Below are 14,690 nucleotides of genomic sequence, written 5' to 3'. Positions count from 1 at the left end.
AAGGAGCGTCATTTTACTTCCCCAGTTGGGTTCAATATCCCTAAACTTCACCATTAATCACTCTCTCAGTTTCCTGAGTTATTTCTGACTCTACGTGTAAGATAGTCTGGCCTTTTAATTTTCCTGCCAGGTAAGTAAGACTTTTTGAATTTGCCCAGTGGGTTTGTAGACGGGAGATGCTGTCTCCTTTGCACCCAGAAGTGTTCCTTGTTACAATGGGCCCTTCTGTCTTTGCATCGGTTTGTCTGGGTGTGTTCACGGATAACAGTCAATATGTATGTGCGATGACAATTACGAGGGTTCTAATATGTTTAACTGTTATGGGATCTGTTATGTCTACTTTAGGGTCGACCCCATCCCATATGACACTCCAAAACCAGCGGGCCACACGCGGTTTGTCTGCATCTCAGACACACACTCCAGAACAGATGGTATCCAGATGCCTTATGGGGACATCCTTCTCCACACAGGCGATTTCACCGAGCTGGGACTGCCCTCAGAGGTTAAGAAGTTTAATGACTGGTTAGGTAAGGAATGATTGCGTTCTGGCGCCCCCAATTAACCTTTCCCGTCCGAGTGTCACTCACTGCGTCCTAATTGAATTAGAGCACTTGGAAGCCAGCTCAGCCATTTCTCGTATGAAATGCGGTGGTGTCTAGCTTTAATCCAATTCTGTTAATTAAAGATGAATTTTTAGATATTTAATTTTACTGTGCATCCTTTCAGTGCCTGGCCTCGGTGGCTCTGGGGCAAAAGGATGGAAAGCTTTGAAACCAATCTCATCTCACTCATTCTGCTTTAATGAGGGCGTTCATTGGCACACATGAGACGTAGAATCATATTTTTAACTCATTGGCTCTGCAATCTTTCCCAGATATTATGAGTGAAGACCTACTAGTAAGAGACCATTTCTAAGGAATGAAGGAGGATGTAAAAGCCCTTATATAAAGGGAGGGTCCTAGCACAGGGCTGCTTGGGGGCAGCTTTCCCAAGTGAACCAGAAGGGTGTCCTAAGACCCCTGAAAAGATAAGATGTCCTGCTGTAAAGCTCCAAAAATTTGGAATACGAAACCACCCTCCACTCTGTGGAAAGGGTAATAGCAACTTTGTGGTTTCTGTAGAGGCACCCACGGGTCGGGGTTATGGGAAAAATGTTGACTCCTGGGTCAGGCAGTTGCCAAATATTAGCATTACAAGGCAGTCATGGGGTTATTCATAGCGAGATTAGATGACAGATCTTTTTAGGAATCCTCTTAGACGAGGGAAAGGAGTGTAAGGGTTCTGAGATTTTAGAATCTCCAAAGACACTGAAGAATTACAGAGTAAAGAGTAAAAATCACTCCTCAAGAATAATGTCATGAATAATGTGTCAGCCAACAAAAATTACTCGGGAGATTTAAGCAGAAACTTGAAAATTCATTTTTCCATAAAACTAAAGCAGGGTTTGAGACATTTTTAAATAATTAAGTGATAAAATATGTGTGTTAATGGAAAACAATATTCATTAAAAACAGTTAAAATATTTTAAAAACAGTGAGCCTAACTATAACATAACTATTTTGAGTTTTCCTGTGACCTTGCACATCTGTCCACCTTTTATAAAGTTGACATCAGAGTACATATCTGCTCTTTTACTTTTGTCTGTTTTCATTTGATAGTATTGGTAAGATTTTAATTGATTTTGCATAACTTCCGTATTTATCCTTTTTGATAGCAGTATGACATTTGTATTGTTCTGTATTTTTATTTAATAAGACACCCCTCTAAAAAGTGAACATTTAACTTGATAACAATTTTTCCTCTGAAGCTAGCACTGAAATGTGCGTTTTCATTTGTATACGTCTTTTTTGCTTCTATTGACTTATTTCTTAGGGTAAAATACTGTATGAGTTAAATTACTAAGTCAAAGGATATGAAATTGTTTATGATTCTTGCTGTACATTGGCATCTTGCTTTCCAAGGGGATTGTAGCTGTGTACTGAATATACCAATTTTACCACGATCTTGGCAACATTGGATATTGGAGATTTATATTTTGTGCTGTTTCAGTAGGTATTCAGTCATCTCACTTAAAACAGCAAGATATCTTAAATATCATTCGGCATAATCTCATTTTTACAAATGACTCAGATACAGAGAAATTAAGTGACTTTCTCAGAGTCTCCTTGTGGTAGAGCTGGGCCTATAATCCAGATCTTCTCACTCCTCTTTTGCATCTGTCAAATTTGCTTTCAAGTACTATTATCTCTTCATTTTAGCAACTTGTATTTATGAACTATTAGCAGACAAAATTATTTGGGGTTGAATTTTGACAGTTTTAAACTGTTCTGTGACAACTGAGTCTCAACACAGAAATGATCTCGCTGCATTGACAATGTTGATTTGTAAAGGAGTAACCCTGTGGGAAGCGTTTACAGAAATAAAAGACAGGATAGATCCTGGTTATAATCTTGTTTAGCCACTGACCTTGGGCAACTGAGTTAACCTCGCTTTTCCCCTTGGTTTCCCTCTGTAGAACGAAGGATTAATACCACCTGTCTTTCTGGTTTGTTGTGCAGATTAATCAGTAAATGATTGCAGCTAGGAAGTTTTTGTGGGCCATTAATAACTGAATGGGGAATGTGGAGAACGAACCATCAACAGATATTTAAAGGGTAAAAACAAGAGGAGGTCAGAGGAACTATGTAGTAGAATGGAAGTAAACACAGGGAGATTTTATAAGGGAATGTACTCCACAGATGGAAAAGTGCCATAACTAAGGAAATAAAAAGGTAAAGAAATAAAATGCTGAGGTCCAATTGCAAGGTCAGTTCCTTCTCGTCCCATTTCCCCTCTGATCTCCTGAGGCAGGAGGAAGAGCTCTCTGCAAGGGACGCAGAATGTGAGGCTGAAGGGAGCCCACAGCGGGGTAAGGATAGAGAAGTTTGGAATCCCATAGGGAAAGCCCAGAGTAGCTCAGTTACCCCAGCAACCTCAGCGTGCTCCAAGGGTGAGAGATGGTGTGTGATGACACTCTACCACTTGGCTCAGTTGGGAACCTCTCACCTGAAAAGAGTGCTTCCAGCAACAGCTGCCAGGTGGCCTAGGAGAGTGGAGTCAGGGGTCAGATCAGTCTCGGGCTTTTGCCATAACAGGGCATTCAACTCTCACCAGAATGGTTCCTCACAGATTTGGCAGGCACTGAGATCCAGTGAACCTCTAACTGATTTCCATCTCTCCCGTCTAGGCCACCCTGATTCTTGGTAACAGCTTGACCATCCCCCAGGCTCCCTTACTTTCCCAAAAGGCTAATCTATTTCGGCTATAGGCTAGGCACTCCTTCTATCCCTAGAATATCCTTTGAAGATTGCTAATGTTATCCGCATTTTACAGATGAGGAACCTGGAGCTCAGCTGGGCTATCTTACCCGAGATCATTTAGCAGAAAAGAAACTCAGAGAGGCTAAGAAATCCATCCAGATTCACTCAGTGAGTAAACTTGGGGTTGTCTGACCCCCAAGTTACTAGCCCTTTCCCATTCCGTGGTGTTATGAGTGGGTTTATGGCAGCTGGGAAGCTTGCAGACTTTAGGCTTGAATTAAATTTGGTAGCTTCCAGCAGCTTCATGTGGAAGTTGAGTAGCTATTTGACCACGTGCTGTTATTTTAAAGATGTAGTTAAGCTCTGCCCATCTTGAATCTCACGCTGACCTACCAGCTGCAGGGGCTGAGAATCCCATCACGAGTTCTGTGTTGGTTCAGACATGATGGGTCCCTGGTTAATTTGTACATACACCACCTGGCAGGAGGAACACACGAAGTTATTAATACAAAGTAGTTTATGAGATAAGCAGGCGGCACAGGGTCATAAGATGATAGGACCCAAACTAGGTACAGCCAAAGGTTGGAAAGGTAATGCAGCCTGTAATGATTACGAGCATCTGGGAAGAGCCTGTGTTGAATTCCCTGCCTTTGATAAGTTGCTTAAACTCCTGAGCCTTGATTTTCTCATTTGTAAAATGGGCGTAATAATAATAATATACCCCATGGTTGCTGTGGGAATATACTCTGTGATAAAGCTTGTACCATTCTTAACACACCCCTTGGCCTCTGGACTTTCAATAGATAGTGTAGAAGGAGACAACAGAGCCAGCGGCATAGAATGCAAAAGGCAGAGACTAGAAAGGACTGGCGCCATAGATTTAAGAGGAATTTAGAGTGTAAGAGGGAGCCCAAAGAGGCATAAGAGTAGAGGCTGAAGACAGGTCTCCCTCTTAACAATTAACACTAGTGGGACAGAACATTGGGACTGTAAGAAGACTTGGAGGTCCCACCTCCTCATTTGATGGAAGGGGAAACTGAGGCCAGAGAGATTATATGAATTACTCAAGGTCACTCAGGTAATTAATGGTCTTGTTGGGACTGAGACTTGTATTATCTGTGGGTGGCAGGGGCTAGACGCTGTACCTCTTCCCCCACCCCTCCGTTACATGTATCATTTAATGCAGTCCTCAAAATAACTTGTGAAGTAGCTTCTATGACTTATGAGTAAGCTATTAGCTTCTTTATTACTTAGGAGGAAAACTGAGCCTTGGTGAAGTGAACTTACCTAAGATCACATGACTAGGAGGTGACCTGAGGATTTGATCTTAGGTCTATCAGACTCTACTTCCCACGTGTGTTCTCCTATCTTTCTCTATTCCCAGTCTGGGGCTTGGGATCCCTGCTGGAGGGACTATATCCTGAGTAAAATGGTGGTTTTTTAATAACTACCTTTCTAAACATGCACACTAACACATATATAGGCTCAGAGCCTAAGGTGGGTCTATGTCATTTCTCATATGTCAGAGTTGTGGGAAAGAGATACAGATAGGTCTTTGCTAAAGAAATACTTTTTTTAAAATAATTAATTTATTTATTTATTTATTTTTCACTGTGTTAGGTCTTCGTTTCTGTGTGAGGGCTTTCTCTAGTTGTGGCAAGCGGGGGCCACTCTTCATCACGGTGCGCGGGCCTCTCACTATCGCGGCCTCTCTTGTTGGGAGCACAGGCTCCAGACGCGCAGGCTCAGTAGTTGTGGCTCACGGGCCTAGTTGCTCCGCAGCATGTGGGATCTTCCCAGACCAGGGCTCGAACCTGTGTCCCCTGCATTGGCAGGCGGATTCTCAACCACTGCGCCACCAGGGAAGCCCAAGAAATACTTTTTAAGGTGATAGCGAAATCCTATAGTCCCATTCATGTGTTAGTTCAGATATGCTCCAGGGGTGTCATGAATAAATAGGCTTTGGTGAGATGAACTGGGATCCTAGCCACTCAACCATTATGGCATTTTCTTTTTTATCTTGGCAAAAAAGTATCTCAGTCACAGACTAGGCTTAAAAATAAACTTGCCAACTATAGATTAATTGCCAGTTAAAATGTAATTGTTTTTATTGCTAGTAAATTCTAAACCACTGAAATGCCTGAAGGCACCTTTTGTGAGGCAGTGGGTCGTGTGTGGTCTTCCTTCACTTTGCCCCTATGGTCTTCCTGTGTCTCTTTGATGTTCTTTACTGATCACTTGATTTCATGGCTCCTGTCCTCTCATCTTTAGAATATTTGTGGTAACCTTCTTCTTGAATATGCATATATGCCCATGGATGCTGCACAAATGGAGATTTTATCATCTGATTGCACACCCACCTTCATATTTCCAACTTTCAGTTACACTCACACCAACTTTCTTCCCATCCCCCGAATGCACATGCCCTTCCACACCGCTTTCCTGTTGCAAACCCTGTTCCCACTTCCTGGAATGACCTTCTCCTCCAGGAGAACTCCTTCATCCTTTATGACTGGTTCTTTTTCCCTTAACACATTGGTCAGGCATCTGTGCAGCCCTTCCCGTGGTTGTTATGCCATTGTTTCCTTGTCTGTCCCCTGCCTAACGAGTGCTCCTCGTACACCCAAGTTCTGAGTAGGGCCTGGAACATAGTCAGTGCACACAAAGGATTGTTCAGTCACTGAGTGAATGAATGAACATAAAAGATAGGACTTTTCTTCTGCCTGCACTTTTGGCCATAACTTTAAAATTATGTTGTACTGCATATAAAATGTCTTGCCCTGCCCTTCCTTTTCCTTTTGGTCCTCAAAGTATGTATCCAGTTGGCTATTGTTAGTGATTCCTATATACTGTGCAGAAATGCTTGAAAAGGGTTTGTGGTGGTTGTTTTGTTTCCTGTATTATAATTAGAAAGACAGCTTTCTTGGGTGGCCTGTTCTTTTAGCCGAAAGTTGATGTTCAACAATCTCGTCACTCAAAATCCCTTTTAACACAGCACCAATGCCATGAAATTAAAATTATGGCTTTTCTCGGGTCTCAGTTGTCATTTAATAGCTCTGAGTTTCAGTTTCTCCAGGCCTAAAAGAAAGAATGAAAACGCTTCCTTGGAAAATCTCAAGAAAAGGGTTCTTTGTATTTGTAGGAGCACTGTATTAGGCACAGTTATAACAGAGTGTGACTGTAGCAAACATCCCAGATCATAGACACACCAACTGATTTTGCCCCTTTCAGAATAATCATACCGGGAGAATGTGTTCCTCTTCCTTGCTATTGGCCCAAAGCTTTGGAGCTGGTCTTTGGGAAAAGCTTTCACAGCCTGGGCTATTTATTTTATTCTTATAATACAGGTAATGTTCATTCCTGATAACTTAGAAAATAGAGATAAGTGAAAGAAGATAACAAAAGTACCCATGGTCAGAGATACCACTGTTAACATTTTTAAAGAATGCTTTCTGTTGAATAGAATAGGGTGATTCTATACAGAATGTTTTCTATTGATACACACGTACACATGCATATACGTGAGTGCTTTTTACCAAAATAGAGATCTTACAGTGATACTGTTTTGTAGTCTGTTTTTCATCTTAACAATATATCAAGAACAACTTTCCACATCAATAAATATGGCTAAAATACTTTTTCCCAAAAAAGCACACTTTCGATATAAATAGGATACACATGTTATAGAAATTCAAGTTTTTGACATGTGCAAAGTAGAAAATATACACTCCTCTGTATAATCCTGTCTCCAGAGTAATTACTATTCGATGTGTAGCATTTGAGAAATAGTTCTACTTTCTATTTTGAATATCCTCAATAACAGCAAGTCTTTACCCTTTAAGTGTCTTTGTTTAAGGAATTTTTTTTTTTCCTTTTCACAATTTGTTGATTTTATTTTAACCATCCTCATCCATGTTCTCTGCTGCTATAATTGTCAGTCTCTACACAGATGACCATTTCTCAGCAGCCCATTTCTCAAGGTACACAGCAGATGGTTCTGAGGACTCTGGCCCTTGCTCTGTAGTTACTGGCTACACTGGTAATTACTTGAAGTGGTGAAGTTTTCTAGGGTTCTTGGTCCTGGGAGGACTGTTTTCACTCAGTTTCTTATTCATCCTGTGAGAATGGCTGAGCACTATTGTCCTTCTTGTTCCTTTAGGGTTTCATGAAAGGATGGTAGTTATTGGAGAGGCTTTTTTTCCCCCTGAACTCCCTTGAAGGGCCCTGTTTCATTTCATGTTGTCTTAGCCTAGAAGGGCAACAGAGTGAAACCAGAAGGACATTGTTTTAGGGGAAGAGGTTAGGGACAGGACGGAAACGCAGGCTTCGCAAGAAGGAGTACAAGATGAGAATGGTGTTTGTACCACCAAGGGCAAGCAGGAACCTTGGAGGGAAGGGAACCCACGGGGAAGAAGAAGAGAAGCATGGGTAGGGTCATTTGGCCTTGCCACCATCTCTGTTTAAGGAGTATTTTTAAAAGTTAATAGAGCTATGCATATTGTCCTGTAACTTTAAAAAAAAAAAAATTACAGCACAGCATTCAGCTGAATGGGTGCACTCTGGCTTATTTAGCCAGATCTTTACTACTGGACGCCTATGGTGTTTTCATTTTTCTTTATTATTATCTGCACTGGTGTGATGAGCATCCTTCTTGCTCTCTCTCTGCAAACATCCTTAATTTATAGGATATCTTCCTATAGGTAGAATTGTTGCTTCAAATGATATGTACTTTTAAAAAAGGGTTTAATACGTATTGTCAAATTTCCCTATATAAAGATTGTAATTTCTTTCTAATACTCTCAGTAGTATTTGGGAGTTGGTGTCACATATTTTTGAATATCCTCAGTGGCAGAAAAATCTTCACCCTTTAAGGGCTTTTTATTTTTTATTTATTTATTTTTTTACCCCCATAGAGAAGGTTACCTTCCTCCATTAAGGGCTTTTTAAAAATGACTACAGACTCTTTTTTTAATTGTGAAAGCTTACGTACTCATTGTGAAAAAATGCAAATAACTGTACAGAAAAAAACCAAGATAACTACTCTTCACAGCGGGAGTGTATCCTGTCGTGTTGTGTATGAATGCATGTGTGTGTGTATTGATGTATGAAAAGACAGTATGGTGTCAGGTTAAGAGCGTGAGTACCAGATTTAATCTGCCTGTGTTTAAATCCTGGCTTCAACATTGTTAATTTTGTGATCTTCAATTTATTCATCTGTAAAAGGAGAGTTATTAATGCTTAGTGTATCTAACCTACAAGGATTGTGGGGAGGTTAAATATGATAATGGGTACCCAATGTGTACAAGTAGTGAATGGTCATTAAATGTTACCTACTACCCAAGCTGCCATGACTCCCCCTTTCTGTCCTTCTGGTGAAGTTCTCTTATTCCCTGGGATGCCAGAACTTCAGGGAAGGTAGCCCTACATTCTCTTGTGCCACAGTGACCTCTGGCTGGTGGCCCACTCTGACTGTGGAGCATAGAAAAGGATGAGCACCGTGGCCTGCCTGGCCCCCAGAAACCTGGCCCTGTCTCCTTTCCCACACACAACACACAAAGACGTCTCCTTGGATTCTAATTAACCTGTGAACCACACCCCTGAGGAGGCCAGGCTTCAGTCTCCCGTCCGTCATCTCCCTTGTCTCCCTCCTTGAATCTGGCCCACTGACTCGCCACCCCTACACGTGCACTCAGTGTCACCGTCTCTCCTGAAAACCATTCCTGCCCAGTAGTTCCTGTCTTACAAACTCCAGCACACCAGGCTTTAGCCAGGTTATCGATGGCAGATTTCAATTTATTTTTTAAACTCTTACGCATAATGCTTTCTAGGTGTGGTTTGCACATTTAAGGTTGGAGCTTGCGAAGTGGGCAAGTTGAGATACACCATTTTGAATAAAAAACAATGATGTGACATAATGGCAACAAAATAAATAAGTCATGGGTCTGTAAAGTACAGCACGGTGACTAGAGTTAATAATACTATATGCTATAATATAGTATAGTAGTATATACTATAGTATAGTTATACACATAAGTATTGCATATTTGAAAGTTGCTAAAAGAGCAGATCTTAAAAGTTCTCATCACCTGAAAAAAATTTGTTAACTATGTGTAGTTACAGATATTAACAAGATTTACTGAGGTGGTCATTTTGCAATATATGCAAATATTGAATCATTATGTTGTACACCTGAAACTGATATATTATGTCAATTATGCCTCGATAAAAATAAGTAAAAACAGAACAAAACAATAATGTGACATAATGACAGCTGCTTTCTAGTAAAGTGCCTAGCAGTTCCCAAAGAAAAGTTTCAGAAATGATTTGAGGAGGGGAGCCTCATTGGAATGTTTACAGTGATATAACTTTATGACCACTTAATAGTCATATCTAATAACGAGGTAAAGGTAAGAGGCTTTAAGAAGGGCAAACAAGATGGTTTCTCCCATGATTTATAGAGGAGAATGTGCGAGACAGTTTCTTAGAGCCTAGAATTCCCTGGTTCTTATTGTTTACAGTTTTAATATCGAAGAAGTTTCTTAATCTTCAGTTTGCTCACAAAAACAGTATCTGACATGCTGTACTCTTCAGCTTTTGACTCATAATGTGTTTTTCTCAGTTATCACCCTAGAGTTATAGTTTATTTAATGGCTTCTCTTTCTGTTTAAACTTATTTATAGCTTCTCTTTCTAAGCAATTTCCCTAGGTTTATTTTTTCCTTAGTATGACATTCTAGAATAAAATTGTCTATGAGCTGCCTATATGTTCTATCCGGTGGATGCAGAGATCCTGTTTTCCTGTCTGTAACAGTATAGGATGAGTATCTGTGTAACCCAAATAACAGTTGATTCATGCTTACTATTTACTTGTCCTTCTTTATTTTGAAGAATCTTTTATCCTAAAGTGAATTACTTCATGAGTCAGTTCATATATAAATACATTTTCCCAATAAGGATAATATTAACTTTAAAGTATAGGTCATTTTATTAAGTACAGTACTTTAAAAAAAAAAAAACCCAAACACAGAATAGTTGAATATGCTCAAATAGGTAAGATTGGGTTTTGTTCCAATGGAAAGGATCATCAGTGACCTGAGGACACAAAGGCTAGGTTGTTTCGTGACCCATGTGAACCTAATCCTCTCTGTTATGGCCAGCCATTTTCTTAAATTACATTAATTATACTGTTTCTAATTTATATGACATCTTTCCTCCAAAGGACTCAAAGTACCTTTGAGTATATTAGATCATTAATGCTTATAATGGTCCAGGGAAGTTGATATGGGCAGACAGTATTACACCTGTCTTGCTGATCAATGGATGGAGATCCAGAAAGGTAGAAGGACAGACTGGGGTCATACCGTGAGCCAATCCAGGAGCTGAGATGAGAGCTTTGAACCACTCTTTGAACCTTCACTTCTAAAGCTTCCTGCTTCCTCCTTTGCTGAAATATCCCCATCTCCTAAAGAGAAATAGACATGGCCAAGACACATATAACCATTACTTCATCAGCTTCACAGAAAAAAACCACATAAACACTGTCCTGAAATGGGTGAATCTTTCCTCACTTTACTGTTTGAAAATTGTATCACTATTAAAAATAAATAAATAAAATTTAAAGAGGAGCTCTTTGGAAATTAAAAAAGTCCCCAACTTTTCCAAACCGTCTGGCTAAGAGGCAATATTGAAGCCCCAAACTGTATAATCCTAAATCTGGACCAGGATCCTTGTATCCCAGAAAGTGAAGGGACTTCATCCTCAAAGGATTATTTGCATGTGACCTCCTCTAGACCAGGTCCTGCTTTGTGGGAGGCGCTGAGAATGGAGAAGGCAACAAGAAAGCAGTGTCACTGCCTTTAGCGTCCAGCCCCTGATGGTCAGTATTATTTCCCTGATTTTATAAATTAGGCAGCTAGAACTCAGGGAGTTTAAACATCTTTTACCCAATTTTGCACAGGACTAGGGGCTTTATCTTCTGCCTGGGTGTGATGCCATCCTGCACTATTTCTACATATCAAAACCTGGGAGATTATTCTCATTCTTTGAGGTTGTATTTGTGGCATGGAGTCCTGATTTTATCTTAATCTGTTTCTCTCTCCAGATACTTGCATTTAACTGGAGACTAGGTATTTTGCCACAGATGGTAGAAGGTACACAGATACCTCAAAGATGATGTATCTCAAACCGAATTAGTATCTCCTCCAAATACTGCTCATTCTCCTGAATTCCCATTTCTGATTCACATGACCATTAACCCAGGCTCCTAAACCTCCTGTATCTAAATATGACTATGTTTTGTCAATTTTCCTTCTTGAGTGTCTGTTGTACCTAAAGAAACTGCCAAGGCTCAGCCTACCATTCATTTTCCTGGAACTGTTTGATAACTAATGCTTACTGAGTACTCACCATTGCCTGACCCTTTACAAGAATTAACTCATTTAATCTTCGCAACATTCAGGTGGGTTGATACTGTTATCACCATTTTTACAGATGCAGTAGAGGCACAGGACCCTTTTCCCATAGATTATGCCGTCAGACTCATGTTTTCTGGAATGCATTTTAGGAACCATTTACTGATGGAATAAAGTCTGTTATGCCATTCAAGGCTCTTCATGAGCTGGTCCAATCTATCTGCCCAGCTTCCCTCCCCAACATACTTCTCTCCACCCTCTCTTTAGCTCTTTGGGCTTATGTCATATCTTTTCTCTCTTGCTAGTCCTCCGGCCACAGACACATGCTGGTCCAAAGTCGTTCCCACCTTATCCATTTCCTGGGTCTGTTGGTCTCTGCTCAAACCTCCTTGGTGAGATCTTATTTTTCCTACTTCTGTGTCTTCTTATTTATTATCAGTCTTCCTCCACTGGATGCAAGCTCCGTGAGGGTCTGGACTTGTCCCATTTACCACTGCCATATCCTCTATACCTACAAGAGTATACCTCTGTGCAGGAGCTGCTCAACACATGTGCGCTGATTGGTTGGGTAGAGGAAGGAAAGCAAGCTCCGTGAGAGCAGGGGTGTGTCTCTCTGCTCCTTGTCATTGATGAGGTCGCCAGCATGGTGCCATGTGCATGGTAAGCGCTCAACAGATTTTTGCTGAATAACTGAATATTTACTCCTGTGGGTCCCACTGCCTGCCCGCCAACCTTGTTCCCTTTCTTCTGTGAATTTTGTTCATTCTTTAAGACCCAATTCAAAGCTTACCTCTGTTACGAAACTGGCCCTGCCTTCCCAATTGGTCGTCATCTTTTCCTCCCCTCCGTATGGTGTTTAGACCGTTAGCACACATTACTCAAGGGCTTCTCATCTCCTCTTTTGATTATGAGTCTCCTAAGAGCGTATTTCCAGCGGAGTCTTTAGCAGATAAAGACTCTTTGATAAATGTTTGGTTTCTTCGCTTCCTAGTTGTATTTCCATGAACAAAATGCATTGCTTCCCTGATAGTCAGCCACCTCTTTTCTCCAACAAGGAGAAATAGAGTTGTGAGGGTAACATTTGAGGGACATCCTCAGAAGATGTCAAGTGCCATGTAAATGTTAGAGATGATCATTTTATTTTAACATCACATCACGTTCTTACATCAGAAACCTTCGAATGGATTTCCAGACCCCACCACAGGTTTCTGGATAAAGACAGTCATCCTTGTACCCAGGTGACCCCGGGTTTGGCTTTGAACTTGCTGATACTGCGTAGGTCATTTCCATTTCAGCTCTCCCACCTCCTCCCAGCCCGCCTGCATATTGTCTCCTGTAATCTTTTTTTTCCAGCTGTCCCCTGGGTTTTTAACCGTCATTTTCCTGGCCCTGAAGCTGCATGGAGAGTCAGTTCTGCTTTTAGTCTATCACTCGACTCGCTAATTCTTGACGTCCTCCCTCTCCCCCTTTGACTGATAAATTTTTATTATTGGTTTTGCGTGCGAGTCTTCAGGGTTTCACTCTGCCTGACCCCTGTGGTCACTTAGTGATTACATGCACCAGCTGAGGTAATTTATTCACTTTGTTTTGGTGTGAACACGTCCCATGGGTCCTGTAACTGCTGTAATCACTTGACCCTACTGACTGTTAAATGCCTTAAACACAGTTATTTTAAATTTATAATTGTTTTCATTAAAAATCCCTTATAGTAACTTAGCTGACCTTGCTGTCAACTTGGCATAAAGTGCAAGGGGGGGGAGAAATGAAAATATTATGATGCAAATAATATAGTACTCATCAGAGATAACACGGCAAATCATTAGCTCACCCCACGCATGCTCACTTGGAGCCATGCAAGGAAGATGAATGAGAAGAGGACATAACTGTAGCACGGTCCACGTAATTCAGTTCAGCCATTCCTGCACACGGGGCAGGCCACTGGCCTAGGGAGTGGAAAGTGGAGTGGAGTCCAAGGTAAAGTACCAGAAGGGCCATTAAGGTGTAGACAGCACTTCTCACACCAGTGGGTGGCCCCAGTTGATTAATCAATTTTCAATGAACATTTTTATACTTCTTATTTTGAATCTAATTTCAACTTTCAGAACAGTTGCAAGAATAATACAATGAATTCCAATATACCCTACACCCAGATTCCCCAACTGTTAGTTTTGCCTCATTTGCTTTATCATTCTTTCTTTCTCCATCTCTCTTCCTCCCTCCCTCCCTCCCTTCCTCCCTTCGTTCCTTCCTTCCTTCCTTTCTTTCTTTTCTTCTGAAGCATTTGAGTGTGTGCTACAGATATCGGGCCCTTTACTCTAAATTTTTCAATGACTCTTTCTTGAGAACGTGGCTATTCATTTACATTAACCCACTACAGTTTTCAAAATCAAACATAAATTGATACAATTCTATTATTTAATCTCAGACTTTTTTTTTTTTCAGATTTTGCCAATTGTCCTAGTAATGTCCTTTATAGCATTTTTTTTTTCTATTCTAGGATCCAATCCAGAATCATGCCTTGCAATTAGTTTTAAAAACCAAACCAGATCAGACTAAATCAAAATACTGTTCCTCACTTTCTTACCCTTAAAGAGTGAGGAGGTTATAAAGGAAACTTGACCCTATAAAATTAGCCTATCTATACCTACATTTCTAAGTAATATTATAAGAAGAGTTGTATATTAACTGACAAGATGCCACGCTATGTGGGTGTTTTGTAAACACGTTTGTTATCTCATTCAGTCCTCCGAGCAAACATACAAAGAAGTTATTCTTGATCTGAAGCTACAGATGCTACATCTACCGTAACATAGATCCCCAAATTCTAAAAGGCAGCGTCTGTGTTGAGTCCTGCCTTCTTCCACGCATTCGGGGAGGGTGGGCCTCCAGGATCCTAGAAATTCATGGCAGTGGGGACTCTAGTGATGTTATCTTTCTTTCATTTCTAGTTTTTACACTATACTGTCAAAGACCAGAAAATA

At 40.7% G+C, this 14,690-nt stretch overlaps 1 protein-coding gene across 1 annotated transcript in view; it reads left to right on the top strand.

Annotated features, from left to right (window-relative positions):
* MPPED2 (metallophosphoesterase domain containing 2) overlaps positions 1 to 14,690 on the top strand; it is a 166,057-nt gene that overhangs the window by 41,797 nt on the left and 109,570 nt on the right. Inside the window, exon 2 of the mRNA XM_068555443.1 lies at positions 346 to 527. Within this exon, the coding sequence (XP_068411544.1) occupies positions 346 to 527 (182 nt within the window). The remainder of the gene's footprint in view (positions 1 to 345; positions 528 to 14,690) is intronic.

Source organism: Eschrichtius robustus, chromosome 11 (assembly GCF_028021215.1).
Source record: "Eschrichtius robustus isolate mEscRob2 chromosome 11, mEscRob2.pri, whole genome shotgun sequence".
Taxonomy (NCBI): Eukaryota; Metazoa; Chordata; class Mammalia; order Artiodactyla; family Eschrichtiidae; genus Eschrichtius; species Eschrichtius robustus.
Note: the sequence above shows the minus strand (reverse complement) of the source record. Positions and strands in the feature narration are given on the sequence as shown.